The sequence below is a fragment of the Dryobates pubescens genome, chromosome 15 (genome assembly GCF_014839835.1).
Source record: "Dryobates pubescens isolate bDryPub1 chromosome 15, bDryPub1.pri, whole genome shotgun sequence".
Classification (NCBI taxonomy): Eukaryota; Metazoa; Chordata; class Aves; order Piciformes; family Picidae; genus Dryobates; species Dryobates pubescens.
This window is the reverse complement of record NC_071626.1, coordinates 17,151,405-17,171,722: the sequence shown is the minus strand read 5'-3', so window position 1 is coordinate 17,171,722 and position 20,318 is coordinate 17,151,405. Positions and strand designations below refer to the sequence as shown.

At 41.8% G+C, this 20,318-nt stretch overlaps 1 protein-coding gene across 4 annotated transcripts in view; it reads right to left on the bottom strand.

Moving 5' to 3' along the window:
* The window catches only part of DENND5B (DENN domain containing 5B), a 104,593-nt gene that overhangs the window by 14,155 nt on the left and 70,120 nt on the right, over positions 1-20,318 (bottom strand). For 2 of the 4 annotated variants that reach the window (XM_054167628.1, XM_054167629.1), the window contains 7 exons: positions 18,780-18,930; positions 9,499-9,592; positions 8,358-8,468; positions 5,995-6,126; positions 5,061-5,213; positions 4,494-4,572; positions 3,197-3,278 (listed from right to left, as the gene is read on the bottom strand). In XM_054167628.1, coding sequence (XP_054023603.1) covers positions 3,197-3,278; positions 4,494-4,572; positions 5,061-5,213; positions 5,995-6,126; positions 8,358-8,468; positions 9,499-9,592; positions 18,780-18,930 — 802 coding nt within the window. The remainder of the gene's footprint in view (positions 1-3,196; positions 3,279-4,493; positions 4,573-5,060; positions 5,214-5,994; positions 6,127-8,357; positions 8,469-9,498; positions 9,593-18,779; positions 18,931-20,318) is intronic. The other 2 variants (XM_054167630.1, XM_054167631.1) reach the window with 1 other exon arrangement.

The following is a 20,318-nucleotide window of genomic DNA, read 5'->3' as shown; positions in this document are numbered from 1 at the left end:
CCAGGTGAAAAGAACTAATTCTTAGTGAGCTGTAAAACAAACCCAGGAAGTCCCTTTATAAGCAAGCTCAGCAGCTTCCCTCTGTCAGCAGTGATGCTTACCAGCCAAACTGCTGCTCAGAGCCTTGCTTCTGCCACTGCAAAGCCCTTCCTGACTTGGAGTGTGGCAGCCAGGCACATCATCTGGTGCCCCTGAGAAACGAGATGGGCACTACACTCAACTACATCCCGCCGAGACACTCTTCTCAGACATTTCAAGGTTTTTTGAGATGGGAAGATCAAAGCACATCTCCCCTCCCTCCCCTTCCCCCCTCAAGTGCTTGGCTTGAATTACATCAAATAGGGAATGCTGCGTAGAATACGTTATTTTACTGTGAGAATACTGAAGTGCAGATGGGCTCAACCTTACTCTGTACATGCTCTGTACCTCTTCATTACCTGTTTCTGATTCAGATCAGAGTGGCATTATCCACACATTTGGGAAAAACAAGGACCTGCAATCACAAGCCTTGCCACAGGCATTGAAAAGATTCAGTAATCAGTCTTGGTATCAGCAACAGCTGAGTGTAACAGAAGAACAGAGCAAAGCATTCAGGAACTCAAATTTATTTCACTCTCAGAACAGCTCTATTTTTATCGGTGACCTAAGCATTGTATGCTCACCACCGCACAGCAAACTCTTCTTGTCAGAGCACTGAACAGCAATTTCACTGCAGCTCCCTAGGTTGGGACTTGCTTTTAATCCCATTAGTAATAAAGCAAAATCTATTTACCCTGTCAAATGTAAGCCTGAGGTATGGCGAGACATACCCTCTGCAAATAGCTGTGCTGACAGAAGAGGTTACAGCTGCTCAGTGTCACATGCCCCTGAGGATGGTGTGCATGCTCCACATTGCAGCACAGTAAGAAACAAGCAGCACTAGCTCATCCCATGTAGGTAGGAGGTCTTTGCTAACCCAGCTGCTTTTGACTGCAGCAGGTTACGCATCACTGACATGGACCCAGCACCCAGGGCTTGCATCTTCTACTGCAAGCTCCCCACAGGAAGGGAGACACAATGTGGGCATGAAAACAAGCACTAACCGCAAGAAAGAGCTTGCCTCAAGGAGAAGGACAGAAAACTTGAACTGGATAGATGAAAGGTTTCAGGGAGTTGCCTTGGTGCTGACTGGTCTGGCTGAATGCACAGAAATGTGCCCAAAGGTGAGGCAGTGGAGCTGGAAAAGGGGTGGGAGAGATGCCGCAGATCCTCATCCAGAGAAAAGGCTGAAGGGCATTCCCCTAGTCATACTTGTACAGAACTTGTGCAGAGAGATAAAATAAATATCTTGAGCACCTCCTTTACTACATCTAAGTTACCTGTAGCCCAGGCTTGTTGCACATTCAGAGCGTGACTGTGATTCAGTCCTGATTTTAAGTTGTTTACATAACCTTGCATGAGCCATCAAAACCAAGCCATGCTTAAGGCAATGCTTAATCTTCTACTCATTAGTTCAGTTAGCACCACAAGCCCAGCAATTTAACAATTATCCATCCTTCTATCTTCAGTATATATCTATGTGTGCAAACAAATATTAGTCAGCATTCTTTCCAAGCAGGAGAAAGTACACTGTGAGACTATGGATGACAGATGCAACTTAGCTGCTCAGCATTTTCTATGACCAGGCATGTCTGTGGAATACTCAAGTTATTACACAAGGTAGTGCTCTACTTCTGCACTTTTTCTCTCAAAAGCAGTGGAATCATTCTTGTGATGCAAGCAAAAGAGCTTAGATCTATGCTGGGCTTTCATTACTAACATGCAAGTATGCAGAAGATGAAATACATGCACGCAGCAGTGAGTGCATGCAGCCTCCTGTCAGCAATCCCCTCCCAGCATGCTAGTTTCTGCTCCAGATCCTCCTTCAGCCTTTCCTCAGACTGACCCTCTACATGCCTGTCAGCCTTTCAGGACTGAATCAAGTAAATAGCTACCACATCCCATGAGAGGGAAGCTCAAATGACAGATACATTCAAAATGACCTCTTAGCATCATACTCCTAATTATACTGTATACTATTCTCCCCTCCCACTTTCACACATTTTAGCCTTATGTGGCAAAGCCACATTCTTCACAATCAGAGCACAGTACTCAAACAAAAAGGTGGCACACTGCACATGGAAATTACAGCCATTTTCTTTCAGAATAGTCTGAGTCATCTGTGAGATCTCATACCAGAATAAAAAAAAACCCTGTAATAACACACATGGTAAAAGTCACTGTAACCATGTTTTTGTGAACTACACTTAATCTTATTTTTACCACAAGATCTTTTCCCCATATTTTTTGCCAAAGAAGGACATGGTATTACAAGAAACAATACCCATGTTGCCTCATTCATTAAATAGCTATCAATTGCTTGCAGCTCTCTACAGGTGAGCATTATTGCATTAACTCCTCCCCTCTTTTCATGACACATTTACCCAACTGCAAGCCTTAGCCATGGCAAGCAAATATTAAAACAGTAGTCTGACCTGGCAGTGGCTCTAAAGAACTTCTGCTGGGTGTTGTTACATCAGCTTCCACCTCTTGTTACTTTAATCCTTCTGGTTCCCAACCAACACTGCTTAAAAAGCTCTCCAGACTCTCTCTCTCCATAGCTCTCAGGCTATGGTCTCCTACAGAGCACCTACCACTACTTCATATCCCAACTTCAAACTCAACCAAATGCTGGGTTTGATTATATTTCTAAATATGTACATCCATAACTATTTTCCATAAAATGCTAAGTGAAAAGAAAGAACATTGCTCAGACATCATAAGCAGGTATTTATGTCCCTTTGCTTTGTCTTGTAGCTTGCTCAGTATTCTGATTGGTCAGTACTCTGAAACAAGCAAAAAGTTAACAGGTACTGAGTATCAAGAAATTCAGTGTATCTGCTGTTATTTGTAGAAGTTTGCCTTACTGCTAGAAGACCCTCCCTGGAGAAACAAAACCCCCAGTAACAGTTGTGTGTTTTCCATTGTCTTTTAGGTAAAACAAATCAAGTGAACATGGAAAAAAAAAAAAAGCTTTGCAAAAGAAAAAGGCAACACTTTGTAGGCTGAGGAGATTTAATTCTCTTTAGCTTTTGTAGACCTAAAGCCACTGAGGATCTTTACATTATGCTACACAAGTGAAACCATCAATGAATGCCTTAGGAAACAAACTGCATACCTCATATCTTGTATCAGGGAAACCCTCAAAGTAGGCAGACTAATTCCTGTATCAGACTTCCGTCTTTCTGTTCCAACAGCAACTGCAGTGAAGAAAACAGATGAAGTTTGTACCAAATGATGGAAACAGTCTGCAATGCATTTGCTTTACATACAGCTGAAAAAACAGTCTTAAGTAGTTGGTAACCACAATGTTTCTGTGCACTTTCAGTAACTCTAGCCTGAAAATGTAGAAGTAGACCAAAAAAGATGCTTAATACATTACCTATATCTTCTTTAAACAAGCACTGAACTTGGACATTTAGCTTCCTAATTTCTTTGTGAAGTACATTAACATAAATCTGCATGGCATTGAGTTTTATTAGTAGCATGTTCCTATGGAAAGCTCACAGCTGAGGAGGACATGAAATGAAGCTACAGTAGCAGATCTGATGCTAAGAATGCCATGCATTTCTCTGCTCCGCTACCCTGATCAAACTGCTTTGTGGTGACAGATTTTGCTCTCAGGAATTTGTGCCTGCCAGCTAGATTGCTTAGTGCATTACTCATTGAAGCTTACTAAGAAGTCCTTTCATGAGTGAGACTGGTTTATCCATAGATATGTCATTCAGGACAGATCATACATGTTCCCATCTGCAGGATTTAGAGGATTGGAGAGTCCACTAAGTTCAGGCATATTTACTACAATACCCAGCAGCAGCCACTGGGCAGGGAGATCTCAAGGTCATCAGAAAATCAACCGCTCTCACAACATAGAAATACTTGAGTGATTGCGAAGGGCCAAGCTCAAGTGTGCACTAAGCATGGAGACTGATGGATAGAAATTAATTACACATCTTCTGAACCGCACCACTCGCCATTATAAAGATTTATTGAACAAGGAGTTATTCACATTGGGACTTGAGAGGCAGATTATGCTCACTGAAAGAAAATTGTCAGCTGTCTTAGCTACAGCTTTACACCTTCTTTTTTTCAGAAATCACCTCCTGCAGAAACAGTTTCTCCTATCTCCCTCAATGCTGGTGAAAAGGGAACAAAGGTAATGAACAGACATCAAGTGGTTTTCCAGATAGGGATTGTTGAGTATGTTCCTTTGCCTTCAATGACATCAATCTCTATTGTTCAGACATCACAGCATCTTCACAATGATTATTAAAGGTCTCAAAATGTAAATGTGATATTAGCAAGCAAACACACTAAAAATCCTGCATGGGTTTCACATTGTTTGAAGCATCCTCCAAGGCCCAAGTTCATTCACTGCAATGGACCCTTAATGGAATCAACTGCCAAGTACTCACCTGGGGACTCTGCACCGTGCTCTTGTTTCTCTTCTTTCTCCTGGTACTGAAGTAAATGTGACCACAAAGCAGATTTCCCCTGAAAATGAGTATGTAGTTTTAAATAAATTGAGAGGGGGAAAAAAAAGAAAAAGAGGCCAACAAACACAGCAAAATCATGAGATGGCATTGCAGTGAGTAAAATGTTCAGTAGTGACAATCAATTTTTCTCTCTTAGGCCACGAAACTGCAGGAAGAGGAGTGAACCAAGCAATCACACCATCTGCCTTATTTGTTCTCTCCTCGGGTTTCCCTTCTGAAGGTTGAAAGAGAAGAAAGGAAACATCTATTTGACAACATCACTGAAATTTCCAGAGCTACTTCTCAAGTTAAACCAACCAAACAAAAACCAAACCAAGCCTCCCAGACTCTTGAAACTCTCAGGAGTTAAAAACCAGGAACTCTTGAGACCAAAGATACCTCCCATTTCATGCTAGAATGACAGACTAACACTTTAAATGCCAGAGCTGTCATTCAGTATTTGCTAGAGTATTGTACACACAAAGTCCCAACTTTCCAGTTACCAACCTGCTTGACCTGCAGACCATGGCTCCAGATTCTTTCTAGCAGATCACAGAGACTAGCAATCAATGTATTTTCCTCCAGACCTGTTATATTGGCTTCTCCATGTCCCAGCTCCACTGCTTCATGGCCCATCTTCTCTACCAACATGCGTTTAGTCTACAGAAAAATAAAGTAATTAAAATCCCCAAAGGTTCCTAAGAATGTTATCCACCAAGGGACAGAATTTATTGATGAATTTACTTAAGTAGAGACCATTGCTAATAGCCTGACCAGAGAAACTTCAAATCTTTACAAAGATTGTAAATTAAAAACAATAATTAAAGTCTGCACTATTACTCCACATTGTCCTATTCCTCCACTGCTCATTTATTATCAACCACTATCAAAAACATAGCACAGAGACAGATACATTTTCAGTCTTACTCAGTATCTGTATTGTTACAGCTACTGAAGCTTACAATGTAGGTAATTCAGTATACTACCAACTGCAATACAAAGAAGGCCCATTTCCATGGCTATTAAAAGCTTCTTTAGTATTAGAAACTGATGTACTTCATTTGTGCTATGTAAACAACATGCACAACAGGCATACATGCTGAAGGCTTCCCTTGTGACTGATGGTCTCGAGGTCGTTATGTTTAGGCTACGTATAAATATGGACAATTAAAGGAAGTCCTCCCTCAGATGTCTGATTCTGTCAATAATGATTCTCCTCCCTGTCCTTTTCACTCTTTCCACCAGTTCTGACCATATAAACAGAAGAGCAATAATAACATTCCTTTCTTTTCTAGCAGTTGAAAAATATAACATTAAAGGCACATCCACCTTGCAATAGCTGGGTACAGCAACAGACCAATGCTGTTGCAGCTGTGAAGGACTTTCAGGACACCATCTGCAGATGCTGTTTAGGCTCACTGTGAGCAAGGGGAGAACCTACCTTCATGCGACATTCCTTCAGTAACCCCTCCACGAATTTCCAGTTGGTTTGTGCAATCACAGCTGGAGAGAGATCTGAGAGTTTGGGCTGCCTCAAATTTTTTCCTAAACTCCTTGCCTCCTGCATGTATTTCTAAAAATAAACAGAATAATTTTAGATACTTCAAGTCAGAGGGACTCCCCCCTTTGTCCTAATCCTAAGCAAGCAAATGCTGGTGAAAAGGAACAAGCTAGCGTTAATCTAGGAACAAAATCGTGATTTGCCTGAGGTTTAGGTGTGAGGCTGGAGAAGTGGAATATACTCCCTTCTGACAACAGGAAAAGCAAGATATTTTCCTATATGGTACTGAAATAGTTGATGTTAGTTAGAGAACTGTGCTGTCAGCCACTAGCATGAAGTTAGCCACAGCAAGTGCATAACAGTGCAATACCTTCATTCAGCAATGAAATCAAAATACCAAGTAAGGTTTTCTTTCATAGTTGATTCTCACATTTCAAAAAGGCAAACAAATAATAATAATAATTAAAAAAGGCCATTTCTGACCAAACCATAAATGAATTGAAAAAAAATTCCTTGGAAAACAAATTACAAGAAGCAGAAATACACTTACTGAAGGAGAAAGATTTTATCCATTACTTTTTCTCTAGGTAGTTTATGTGGGGAAAAATAAGATTTGATTTGATTCGGAGTTAACTTTTTAATTACAAATTAAGATTGTTTTAAACAAAATTGACATTTAGGATCATTCATGTGGGGTGGTTACTGAGAAGCATGGACAAAAATCAGCATATTCTTTTAAAAAGAGATCCAAGCTATAATATGACTTGTAAAGTTTCCTGTTCCACTGCCTTGTTATTCAGGGGTGGGGCGGTTTTGTCTTGGTTTGTTGTTTTTTTGTTAACCCTAAACCAATCAATGTGTCCTCTGCCTCCAACATTAGTGAGAGGTCTACATGGTGGGCAAGAAGTTTGCCATATTTAAGTGTGCAAATGTGAAGCCTACCAGAAAGCTGTCCAAGTATTATGAAGTTTTTGTTAAAAAGACTAATATAATAGAATGATGCCAAATAAAAGTCTTGAAACACAGCACTTGTAGCCTGGTGTGGGAATGCTCTGCTTCCATAGTGTGGTTTTATATAGTTAATGCTGCCTCTTTAGGGGATGGTATGTGACAATGACTGCTGTTCCCCCAGGAGGAGCAGATGATGTTCCTCCAGTGACTTAGTGTTGCTGCTGGCTGAGTTCTCTGGAGACCTGAGAGGTCAGTACAACTGCTGCATCCTTAAAGCTTTCCATCTGGGGAGAAAATAATTCTTATAATAGAATCATAAAACACTTTGGGTTGGAAGGGACCTTAAAGATCATCTAGATCCAACCTCCCTGCCACAGGCAGGCAAAATCCAAATGCACTGAAGTTAATTGAAATACCTTTTTTTAAATTATTATTATTTTTGGGGGGAGGAGTACAGTTTTTCTGACATGATTGGATTTTTTTTGAAACACAAAATTTGGACAAGAACCACTTAGCATCAGTCCAACAAGTCAGACAAGACTGCAGCATTCTGCCATGGAAAGCTACGTTTGGCAAGAGTGCTCAGCTAAGTAACTACAATTTCACTGACACTCTAAGGACATAAAAATGGTTGAAAAACCACCTGTGGGAATTAAAAACACCCAAACCAGATAATGGAGGCATATTGCTCAGCAAGCAATCTCACAAGTGACTTCCACCTAGCTGAGTGCAAAAAAATACTGACAGAAAAATAAAAGGAATATAAAATTAGGAAATAGAATGTACCTTCTTACATGTAAAGGGATAAATAAAATGCAAAGTGTGGTTATATTCTGAAGAGTACAGAACATGGATAACCTTACTTTATTCATTGTATATCTTGTTATTATACTAAAATTAAAAAAAGAAGGAAGGATTATTAAATCTTGGAAGTTCAAGAGAAGGGTAAGGGTGGGATGAGAGAACTAACTAATTGCCCTTTGTCTGTTGATCAGCATCCACACACCACCACCCTCTTCTCACTAGGATGCAGCAATCCCACAGTCAGAAAGCAGCACTTCTTGGATTTAACACCCTAAGCTGAATTGCCAGGCAATCAACATGGGAAAAACAGAAGTAAATCCAAATTCTTGTCTTTCAGCCTTGGAGCTGTCATGTTTACCATGAAGCAAGCATAGAAACCTACAGCTGATTTCCAGCTACTTTTCTGATTATAACCACACTTTTGAGCGTTACAGGGATGTGCTCGTACTCTACAAGAAAGGGACAGGTTTGAGACACAGTGAAGACAGTGGCTCCTCATGTGAACAACATCCTAAAAGCAGCTTTCAATAAGAAAAACTAAAACATACCAGGCAGCATTCAGAGAAGGATTTTTTAGGAGGCCGTGCAGGAGGGGGTGGTCCCTGATCCCACTCCCAGAAGGCCATTGAGTTCTGACGAAGCAAATGCTCCTCTGATGGCTAAGAGGAGGCAGATGCCCCAATGGAAGAACAGCCAGAAAGAAAGAGGAGACAAAGGAAAAGAAGCATGCATATGATCCACAGCCAAAACAAAACAAAAAAGAAGAAAGTAAATACATGACAAAGTGTCAAAAAGGCTCTGCTGAGATAGACACACAAGGCAACATTGAAAATACATTTGCAAAGCCATGCTAGCAAAAATAGCAACAAACATGTACAGGTGCTGTTTTGTTGTGTGTCCATGAAACCTTATTCCAAGCTGCAGTTCATGGGTCCACTCCCACTCATCAATCTGGGTTCTTTCAGAGGGCAAATGCCAACACTGGACATCATTATTCAGCAAGATTTAGCACAAAACAGCATGAATGTTTTGGTTTTGCTACTGACACACAAAAGAAGCACATGGGCATCAATGGAAAAAATATAGCAGAACATATTTAATGAAGGATGAGAAACTGAAAAGATGGGAAAGAAATGTATGTATATGACTGACATTTAGAAGATGCATGGGAGTTTCCAGGCTTTAGGTATAAAAAGGCCCCAAAGTTTTAACCTTTCAAATAGGCTTACTCATGTCAGGAAACTACATAAGAGAGAGAGAAAAAGAATTCCTTTGAAAAAGAAAAAAGCCCTGCCTCATTCACCTCTACAGCACTGACATTTATTCAAGGACTTGACTTTTGCAGAGACTTTCACCTTGGCTGAGCTTGGTAGCTGCACCAGGCAGGCACCAGGGCTGTACTCTCAGCATGCAGTGGCACAGCTGGAGCCTAAATCACCAAATGAGCCATTTTCCCGATGAGAAAAGTGCTGTCTTATTTCAAACAAATAAAAATACTTCATTGATGTTGTGTGCTTTGCAATTGTACAATGCATACAAGCACCTGCAACAAGCAGCCTCTAAATGGCTGCTGAGACCCACACAAACTCTATGGTAGCCACAAAACTGCCTGAAGTAATAATACATCATTTGTCTAAACCTCAGTTCCTGAATCACAAGCTCATGTCACCTGCAGCTGATTCCACCTACCTCCCTCAAATCATTGTCCAGCCCGATGTGTTCTGAGTGCTGCCGCAGGCGGTCTTTCCTTCTCTGCGTGGTGGTGCTACGACTGGTCCAGCGGCTGCCAAGTCAGAGAGCGAGAGAGAGAAGACACAAGTAGAAAAAAATCAGGAGGGAAAGCCAGGGTCGGAAGCCAGAGGACACCTGACAAGTTTGCAGAAGAAGTGAAAGCACAAACTTGGACCCTGTGGTACATGTGGGTGGCAAGCTAGTGCCTGAGCCCGTGGGAAACTGCCTGACAGCTCACAGGCCAGCACACACCCAAGGGACAAAAGCCCTGATAGCAATGTGCCCACTGCCTGCCAGAGTCTGCAGTGCCAGCTCCTATGTTACCCAAAATGCAGGTCATGCAACAATACTGATAGTACATTTTAATTAGTTACTCAACAGTACTTGAAAGACCCTTCAAAATCTGTCTCTGTCCTGGCTTCTTTACTCCAGACTGAAGTGTCCACTCTGGGCACCACACCAGGATGACTGCTCTGAAATGGCCTTTTCTAGAGGAGCTGTGATCAACATGTGGAGCCCCTGGGAATTTGGGTTCTCTGCTGGTGGTAGATCTATACAGAGGGAAACCTAGAGATGCTTGGTGAATCTTTCTACATAGGTGGTGTTGGCAAGGACAGCAGTCTCCAGATCCCCAAATCATCTGTTCCTGTGTGCATCCCAAACAGAAGCACATACAAATAGGATCCAGGATCTGAACTTTGGCATGGAGTTGCAGCTGACAATATGTAGGCAGATGTATGCCTGGAGGAAGAACCCTTTGCACAGATTTGGACTCGAGTTCTGAGATGTGAAGCAAGCCATTGGGGATGTGTAGAGAGGGGAACTTGACCCAAGAGAGAAGTGCAGGGATGTGACTCTTGGTAACCAAAGCCATGGAGAGAAGGACTTCACATACATGTACCTATCTCCATCAGTTCCTCCAATGGGTCTATCAAAGACCCAATTTTAGCTAACCACACAGATGAAAAGGGAAAAAAGTCAAGAGACTTATACTTTTTGCAGTCAAGTCAAAATCCCTTTGTACCTCTGAAATAACATCAAGAAAACAAGTACAAAGGAAGAAACAAACATCTGGGTCAGCATGTAATTATGATTCAGCACCTCACCATCCCATATGACAAGAAATGTATTTTTAAAGCAACGTAGCCTCAAGTCTCCAGTAACAAAGCAACACAGCCCAATAGGTGTCTGCACAGCAAACACTGATACATTCTCAGAGGAATACATTACTGACATAAGTGTCTTTGCACCTCCTCAGAAGTATTAAAAATATATAGCCTGCAAGTTTAGTGAGTCCCCACACTTTTTTTTTTTTTTGGGGGGGGGGGGTAATGTCTTCAGAAGCAACACCAGCACCTCATTATATCACTGAGTGGGGGAAAAGAAAACTCCACATTTTAATAATCGCAACAAACAGAAACTCAGCAGGAAAAAACACCCTGAGGATACTTCAGCTACCTGGCACTGGAGACCTTACCTTTATCGCAAGTTAGTGTCAGTCTTACATTTCACACCACAGAATGCCAAAAGCACATTGGAAAGCTAAGTTATAGATCAAGTATTACCCATACTGTATTTATTTTTCTGCTCCAATTTATATGGTATTTTCTGAATTCTAGACAAAGCTTGGATCCCTCTTCACCTGCATTTATGCAATTACTGGAAGATACAAGTAGTACTAGAAGCATCCTTTGAGGGAACACATCAAGCCAAAGGTAAAAGCACAATGAAAGGCACATAATAATTACAATTAATACATCATCATCATTAAAGCATTTTCAGTTAATTCCAGCCCTGTAATCCATCTGGGAGAAAGCACAGACCATTCTCCAGATTATTAATCAGAACTATTTTAACATTTAAAGCTTGCAGATGTAAAGATCATTGGGCATTTATGACAAAGACACTGCTGCTCATTAGCTGAGCACATGCAGCAAGCTGTGTGCTCTTGCTTCCCCATCCTCTGTTGTTGAGGAAGAGAAGATGCTGGGGCACTGGGTGAGCTCTCTGCATTCAGATGCTGCTCTGAATCTCGTTGGGAGATTTTGTGAAGATCTAATAGCAGATAAGCAGGACTAAGCAGATAAATCTTTTAAAGCCTCTTCTCTAGGCCACACAAGAATTTTCCCAAAATAATGCTTCAACACTACAGTAACCATTCCCACTGCTCTCATCAGCAAAGGTTGCATTTTAAGCTACTCCTTCCCTCCCTTCAGTCACTCAGTGATTCTAAGGTAAGTAAAAGCCCTGTCCAGGGCCACACCACCTCCCTTGGCAAGAGAGCTGCTCGGGACTGGCACCGGGACTGAAAGGGTGGTACCTACAGCTGCCATCCTCTGCAAGAAACAGCAGTAGTGATTTGCCAGCATCACCCCTTAAGCCCTGACAAACCCTTGTCCTAAGTGGTATTTAGCTTGCAAATTCCCTTGAGACAGTAATACTGTTCAAGGAAGAGCAAACAGAATAGAGGATGCAAGGATTCAACACACATTTTATGCTGTGAATTTAAATTCTGCACAGCTATTTTAAAATCATATATTAGCTCAAAGAAGTTAACTGCCCTTTTACCACCTTGCACCAGTTGAGCAGAGGATCAGTATTCAGGACACTTGCCCATTAGGTTCCAGGTCCCAGTAGCACACAGTTCCTATTTTAGAAGCCATCTTTAAGCACAGATTGCCAGTCACACTTTATTCTTGCAAACGAATGCATTTGAACACAAGTGGTTAAGACTTTCATTGGATCTGTTAGTGGTTTGCTATATTACGTTACCCAATCTATAGTAGCTGCCTGTTTCAAATTTTCATGCATTAAAGGTGAGGTTTAATACCCACAAAGCTGAAATAACATCAGCATTGTGTGTGGGTACCTCTTGGCTGATTCATTTCTCACTCACTTAGATGCACTGCAGAGATGCTACTCTGTACTACTGAAAATGCAACTGGCTTGATTTTTTTAAAAGAATAAGCATCACTGAAGACAGTCTGCCTTAAAACAGCATCCAACAGATGGGGAGGTAGAAAAAAAACCTTTTATGATATGAAGCACTTGGTACAAGAGACAGAACATTTCCCATAGAAAAAATAAGTTACTAAACACACAGAGACACATGCATGCATATATATATCTAAAAATAGTATATTTTTTTTTTTTAGAAAGCTCAACCAATGTTCATGTTTGTGAATAAGCAAACAGTAGTCCTGTTTTAAAATGATGAGAACAAGAGCACCAGGCAGATAAACCCTGGGCAGTTCACAACTGCAAGGGAAAGGATGTTGATGATACAGTACAGTTATTAGAACAGAATAGAATAGAACAGACCAGGTTGGAAGAGACCTTCAAGATCATCACATCCTACCAATCATCCAACACCACCTAATCAACTAAACCATGCAACCAAGCACCCTATCAAGTCTCCTCCTAAACACCTCCAATGATGGTGACTCCACCACCTCCCCAGGCAGCCCATTCCATTGGGCAATCACTCTCTTTGTGAAGAATTTCTTTCTAACCTCCAGCCGAAACCTCCCCTGGCACAGCTTGAGATGGTGTCCTCTTGTTCTGGTGCTGGTTGCCTGGGAGAAGAGACCAGCCCCTGCCTGTCTACAACCTCCCTTCAGGTAGTTGTAGAGAGCAATAAGGTCACCCCTGAGTCTCTTCCTCTCCAGGCTAAGCAATCCCAGCTCCCTCAGCCTCTCCTCACAGGGCTTGTGTTCCAAACCCCTCACCAACTTTGTTGCCCTTCTCTGGACACGTTTCAGCAAGTCAACATCTTTCCTAAACTGAGTGGCCCAGATGATATGGTACAGTGCCCACATAAGTTGTACCATAAACCGCAGCACAAATAAATGAGCCAATTTTGGACACTCCCAATGCATAGTTTTTACAAATAAATATTGACATAGTGGTGAGATCAGCAAAACACAGCACAGGAACAAATGCCTGGAGAAAGCAATCAAATTCTTTTCATGGGTAAGAGCAACACATCACTTGGCTAAAGCCTGAGGTTAGGAGGCCAAGTATAGCAGGATCTGTGCTTGAAGACTTGGACTGTGCCTTCCTTTGGGGATTGCTGCAGGCCATTAGGACATAGGACAGACAAAAGCATAAAGCTCACTGTAAGCTGGGACACAAGTAGAGGGCTTGGGAGAGAGAAGTGGCCAGGCCTGGGAAGAGGAAACAGGCTGATCAAGGAAGGAAACAAGAAGCAAACCAGGGCTCAAATAAAAGGTAAAAAAACCAGGGCTAACTAAAAGGAAAGGAAAAAAGTATAATTTGAGCCATTTTGTAAATGTACACCAAAGCAAAATCCTCCTTTAAAAACTATCAGAAATGAAAACAAAATAAGAATCTGTTCAGTTGCTCTCTGCAAGCATTCACTACAAACTGCCAGAATGGAAATACATTCCCATGCTTGATGTGCAATCAGCGTTTTCCTGTGCAGTATTTAATCTCATTTATCAAGCTTCTTAGTACAAATTAAGTTACAAGGTAATCAATTAGATTGAAAACACAGCTTGTTTCATTGTTGTAATTTTGCACTGTAAGCATATTCACCATAATTCAACAATTAGCTAATCAAAAACCATGAAGTGTTTATGTAGCTTGGCTTTTTTGTCATTCAAATTCCTCTCTTGGATCATTGTAAATGCATCAGCCAGTGGAGTCCCAGTTATGATTTTAAAAGCCTAGTAGAAAATGCACGCAGGGAAGGAAGCAAGAGGGGAATGTTTGGAAACCACAGTGTGGTGCTGGGGTCTGAGAGAAGAAAGGAGGAGTCTGGAAACTGTGGCTCTTATCCAGGATAACAGACAAACTGCCTAAGGGACTGCAGCCTATTTTCTCCTGGGACACTTCTGTAGAAGTCACTGCTTTAAAAGGTTAGAGCAGCATGGAAGAGCCACTTTTGAATCCAGAAGAAGATGCAGCTGCTCTCTGTAGGGTCAGGTTTTCTTACATCAGAAATAAACAAAGGCCAGCAGGAGTAGGGGGAAGTTATAATGACCCTGTAGTGAGCTAGCACCTCAAATAGTGTGTTCAGTTTTGTGCCACCCACTGCAAGAGGGACATTGAGGTGCTGGAGTGGGTCCAGAGAAGGTCAACAAAGCTAGTGAAAGGCCTGGAAAACAAGTCTTATGAGAAGTGGCTGAGGAAACTGGGATTCTCTAGTCTGGAGAAGAGAAGGCTTGAGGGAAACCTCATTGCTCTCTACAGCTATCTGAAAGAAGGCTGGAGTGAGTTGGGGCTCAGTCTCTTCTCCCGAGTATCAAGTGACAGAGAGGAAATGGTCTAGAATCATAGAATCAATAAGGTTGGAAAAGACCCAGAGATCATCAAGTCCAACCTATCACCCAACACCTCATGACTAACTAAACCATGGCTTCAAGTGCCACATCCAATCCTTTTTTGAACACCTCCAGGGATGGTGACTCCACCACCTCCCTGAGCAGCACATTCTAATGGCCACTAACTCTTTCAGTGAAGAAATTTCTCTTCACCTCGAGCCTAAATGTCCCCTGGCACTGCTTGTACCAGAGGAGGTTTAGATTGGATATTAGGAACTGGAATAGGCTGCCCAGGGGGGTGGTAGAGTCGCTGTCCCTGGAGGTGTTCAAAAAAGGGTAGATGTGGCACTTTGGAACATGGTTTAATGGCCGTGGTGGTGGTAGGTCAATGGTTTGACTTGATGATCTTTTCCAACCAAAATAATTCTGTGATTCCCTGAGTGCAGAGCAAGTCCCTCCAGTGGGACATTGTTGCCAGACTGGAAAGAGAACAGAACTAGGTAGGGGGGGTGTTGTTTGTTTTGTTTGGGGTTTTTTTCAATTGCTGTGAGCTGGGATGAATTGCTCTTTTCTTTACAGAAGAATACTCTGCCTTTTAACTTAGAGAAATAGTTTGGATACAAAAGTTATCTTTTGCTTAAGTTTAGATCTGTGTGCTCTGCAGTTAGTGTCTTTCCATGTTCTGTCAGTTTTGATCAAAAAGATGATTAGAGAAACTATACCTAGGAGCTTATTCTCCAATTTTATCACAGTGGAGATTTGGTGTTTGCTTTTTTGGTTTGTTTGTGTTTCTTGGTGTTTGGTTTTTGTGGCATGGGATTTAGTTTTGTTTTCTTTTTTTGTTTGGTTGGTTTTAAACTTTTCATTTCTCTTTAGTAAATTGAAGTCTGGAGTTATTTTCAGTGAAGTTTTTGCTGAGCTGAGCAAGCCACCAGTTCCTGACCACCACAGGGAAGAGGTACCAGCCCAAATGACACTGTCCAGGGACGTTGCTTAGCAGTGGGCAGTGCTAGGTTAACAATTGGACTTAATGATCTTTAAGGCTTTTTCCAACCTAAATGATTCTATGACATCAAGCATGCACCTGCAGTCTGAATGCTTGTAAGAATAAGAGCAAATAGAAGAGGAGTTGCTTTCTCAGTTCACAAATGACCAAGCAGATTAAAGAAAGGAGTAGGCAGAGTGATACTGTCTGGGGCCAGAGAAGCACAGGTTCACCCCCTTGTCCAGTCTTTTAAAAGAGGGGAAGTGGAAGGAGGCAGCAGAATGACAGAAGTAGGGCAAAGCATGCTGCTGTGCATGGCTGCAGGCTGACAGATGAAATCTTATTAGACTTCACTTCTATGACAGACTTTGGTGTTTTAACACTTACAAATGGTAATGTGATCAGCATTTGTTTCCAGCTGTGTTTAAGGTGTAAGTGATTCAATATGACTGTCAACCCTCACACTGTCCCCAAGCCCTGCTCTCCATGCCTAGCAAGCAAGAGCTACACACCTCCTCTCCCGATCACAATTTCTGCCTGTCTCGGCAGTGTTGTTTTCCGGGTTAACACATCATACAATTTAGAACTAAAACCAAAAGTGTTTGTTGTTTGCACTGTATTTCATAGAATCAATAAGGTTGGAAGAGACCTCAAAGATCATCTAGTCCTACCTGCCACCCAAGACCTCATGACTACTAAACCATGGCACCAAGTGCCACGTCCAATCCCCTCTTGAACACCTCCAAGGACGGTGACTCCACCACCTCCCTGGGCAGCCCATTCCAATGGCTAACAACTCCTCTGATTTAGATACAAGGCATTATACACCTGAAAGTCCAGTAACTGACAGAGATGCCTTCAGTGAGCTGCTTGGTTACAGGAACACCCAGATAACGTGTTGAGTTATGTATTTGCTAGTTTATCTGCCCAGAAAGGAAAGGAACAGAAATCTGATTGCTGGCCAGGGAGACCAAATTTTCATGAGAACAGCTCTGAAGTGGTGTTCTTGCTACTGTCCAGCAACTGACTGGAACACTGGAATGATTTTTATATTTTTTTCCCTTCTGCAAATACACTTCCTCACAATGCTGAGGACTAAATTTACTATGTACAACTGAAGACTGCAAAAATAATTCTAGCCTACATAGCCACACACAGAACACACAGAAGAGCTATATTGAAATGCCTGGGAATGTAGAGCTGAAATGTTGTGTTCTCCAAGCCCCATACATGAAGGTCCAGTCCAGTACGCAAGTATAATGAATCTCCAAGAAGCATACACTGGGAAACTCAAATTAATGGAGGTCTATACTTCAATTAATTTTGTGGCCAAGAGAATTATGGGGTTTTTTTGCAAAGAGCATGAAAAGGCTATCTGTTTTACATGTGGGTGTAAATTCAGCAGAATTGCATGCCTTAAATGAGAGAGAATCCTCTGCTGCTCACACAGAAAGTCAGGAAGCAGAAAGATAGAAACAGATGGTCTTGAGATTTTCCAATTATAACCCTTTTTGGCAATATACAACTGGATAAATTCCAAACATTTGTCACTTTGACACTGCTTTGTGGTAAGTAATAGGATTTAGGTACTAACAAATCCTGAAACATGCTACAAGACCAAAACCGGCTATCTAAATCAAGTTTATCACTCCAGGAATTAAAAGTCATGTTTTAGAATATGTACTAACCTAACAGAAGGGTCTTGCTAAGGCTCTGCATCAGAGCCAGAAGATACATGCAACTTGAAGCATGCTGGGTATGCTCACACCATTGCTGACACTGTAAAACTGAAACCCACCATAAGGATAAGAAGCGGGCTGCTAAACACAGCGTGCCACAAGATGAAGAAATCCTCCATTCCTCAAGGGAGCATTACCCAGAAACATCTGCATCATTTGCAAGAAGACTGCGAACAAAAGGGCTTTGAAATGTGCACCCCTCTGGCAGGTTGGGGTTGGGGTGTGGTTTTTTTGTGTGTTTTTTCCTCTGGGTTGTTCTTTTTTGTATTTTATTTATTTTAAAGAGTTGCAATTCTTTAAATGCTCGATGCTTACGGATATGGTATTTTATCATTTGCAAGCTTTAGAACAGAATAAACCAGGGTGGAAGAGACCTTTGAGATCATTGTGTCCAACCCATCATCCAACACCACCTAATCAACTAAACCACGGCACCAAGCACCCCATCAAGCCTCCTCCTAAACACCTCCAATGACAGTGACTCCACCACCTCCGCTGGCAGCCCATTCCAATAGCCAATCACTCTCTCAATAAAGAATTTCTTCCTAACATCCAGTCTAAACCTCCTCTGGTGCAGCTTGAGGCTGTGTCCTCTTGTTCTGGTGCTGGTTGCCTGGGAGAAGAGACCAGCTCCCACCTGTCTACAACCTCCCTTCAGGTAGTTGTAGATGGCAATAAGGTCTCCTCTGAGCCTCCTCCTCTCCAGGCTAAGCAACCCCAGCTCCCTCAGCCTCTCCTCATAGGGCTTGTGTTCCAAACCCCTCACCAACTTTGTTGCCCTTATTCCTAGCAGGTTATTAAAAAGTGATTATTCCAATGAGAAAACTAAGCAAGAGATACAAAAATCTTTGGCTCATGTAATAACAAGGTAAGTAAGAACTAATTTCATTCTGCATACCAAGGCAGAGTCTACCAATTTAATGTAAAACTGTGAGGAAACAAAATGTAAATTTATTATGGAATGATAAAACTAAAAATATGAAAAGACACATGATCCAGCATCCAACAGAAATCACTACTGAGGAATCTACCTAAAACCAGAGCTAATGCTTTCTGATATAGCCCAAACCGTGGCTTTGACTTAAAAATCACAGCCTATACAAGCCACGAATGGAAATAGTTGCTAGAATTCATTAGATGGGGTGGAAGCCATCCAAAATTAGGACCGCTGTGATGTGGATCTTTCATATGAGAAACCTTTCAAATCCAGAGAGTACAACCTATGCTTACTTGTTGTTGGTGGGTCCTGTTGCCAAGACATCCGATTGCAGCTTTGGGAAAAATCCTTGCTCGTATTTCCCTTGGCCTATCTTCATATCAAGTAAATGGGGGTGGATAGCTGTGTGATCAATCTTCATCAGCCGCTGCTCGATGGATTGGGCTGAAAATTAGTCACAGGTGAACAACCACGTTAGTAAAGCACCTGAACACACATGCTCCAACAACAGAAGTGGTCATGCTCTGACTCCTGAAAACACTCTAAAGAGTTAAATAATGACTTGAAAGCCAGAAATCTGCCACAAGTGAGGAAACAGCTGTTATTTTGTTATTTTGCTTTTAGTTTCTTCACCCAACACAACTAACACAAATGAGTTAACTGTTAAGCAAGCGGGTATTTACAGGAGCCTACAAGATGGATTATGAATTGGCAAAGAGCACTGTGATCTTTCCCTGCAATTTGATGCTTGGCTTTAATGCTCCTTCAGCAGGATGGAGACCTCTGAGGCCAGCTGCAATTCTCTGCAGGGTTGTATACTTTGCTTAGCCCCAGACATGTTTCCCTGGGCAGATGTGCCAGGGTACAATACCTGAATTTTGCAAACATTTGGCACCTACAGTGATCCTCCTTTTGAAATTAGATATGCCATTACTGGATGACAGGTTGTCAAAAAGCGTGGCAAAGGCCTGAGAAGCATCAAGATGAACAGATGCTTGGAAACAGAGGAGGCTACAGCAAGATCAGAGAGGGCTCTCCAGGAATCTCAGCTCCGCTGAGATTAACATAGTTCAGTTGGTTTGCTTCAAGGCTGCAAGGATTTCACCTCAACTCTAGAGCAGAAAGAAAATAAAATCTGCCACCCTCTCAACATTGAGTCAGGGGAAAGGAGGTGTATGTGGGAAATCAGAGAGGGGAAAGGAGGTGTGTGTGGAAAAAAAAAATCAGCATTTAATTGGCAGTTTGAATATTCAGCTCTTCATAGCTCATCCATTAATGGGCAAGCACATTCTTTTCAGCATATCACGACTATTGAACAAATATTCAAAATGTGAAAGGTAACTCAATTTTCCATTTGTCAAGAACAACACAGAACTCATTTCCTATTTTGTAAAACTGTGACAGAAAAGAAACTGTCACAAGATTCACATACATTATCATTAGAAACAGCAGGGTCACTGCATATGATTTTACTTCACAGAAAAGGACTGGGTAGTGTGGGGTCAGAGGGTTTGAAGGATTCCAAAACCAGTAGGTTAAACAAATAGGTGCTGGATCAGTGCTAGGGTCACATATATTGTGAAGGGTAAGTATGAAGGAAAGTTGGTATTACTATCAGTTTGCTGCTTTTCACAAGACAGCAAATGAGGTTCCGGTGCCACAATATCTACCAAAACTAGACGCTGAATAGACAGGCGACCTGCAGATTAGAATTGATTTGAAATAGAAGTTAAACAGACATAGGATTTCTATTGCTGCCACATCTGTAGCAAGCAAAATGCTCTGAAGGAATTAAACAACCCCCCCCACAAGCAATGTGCTTGCTCTAGTTC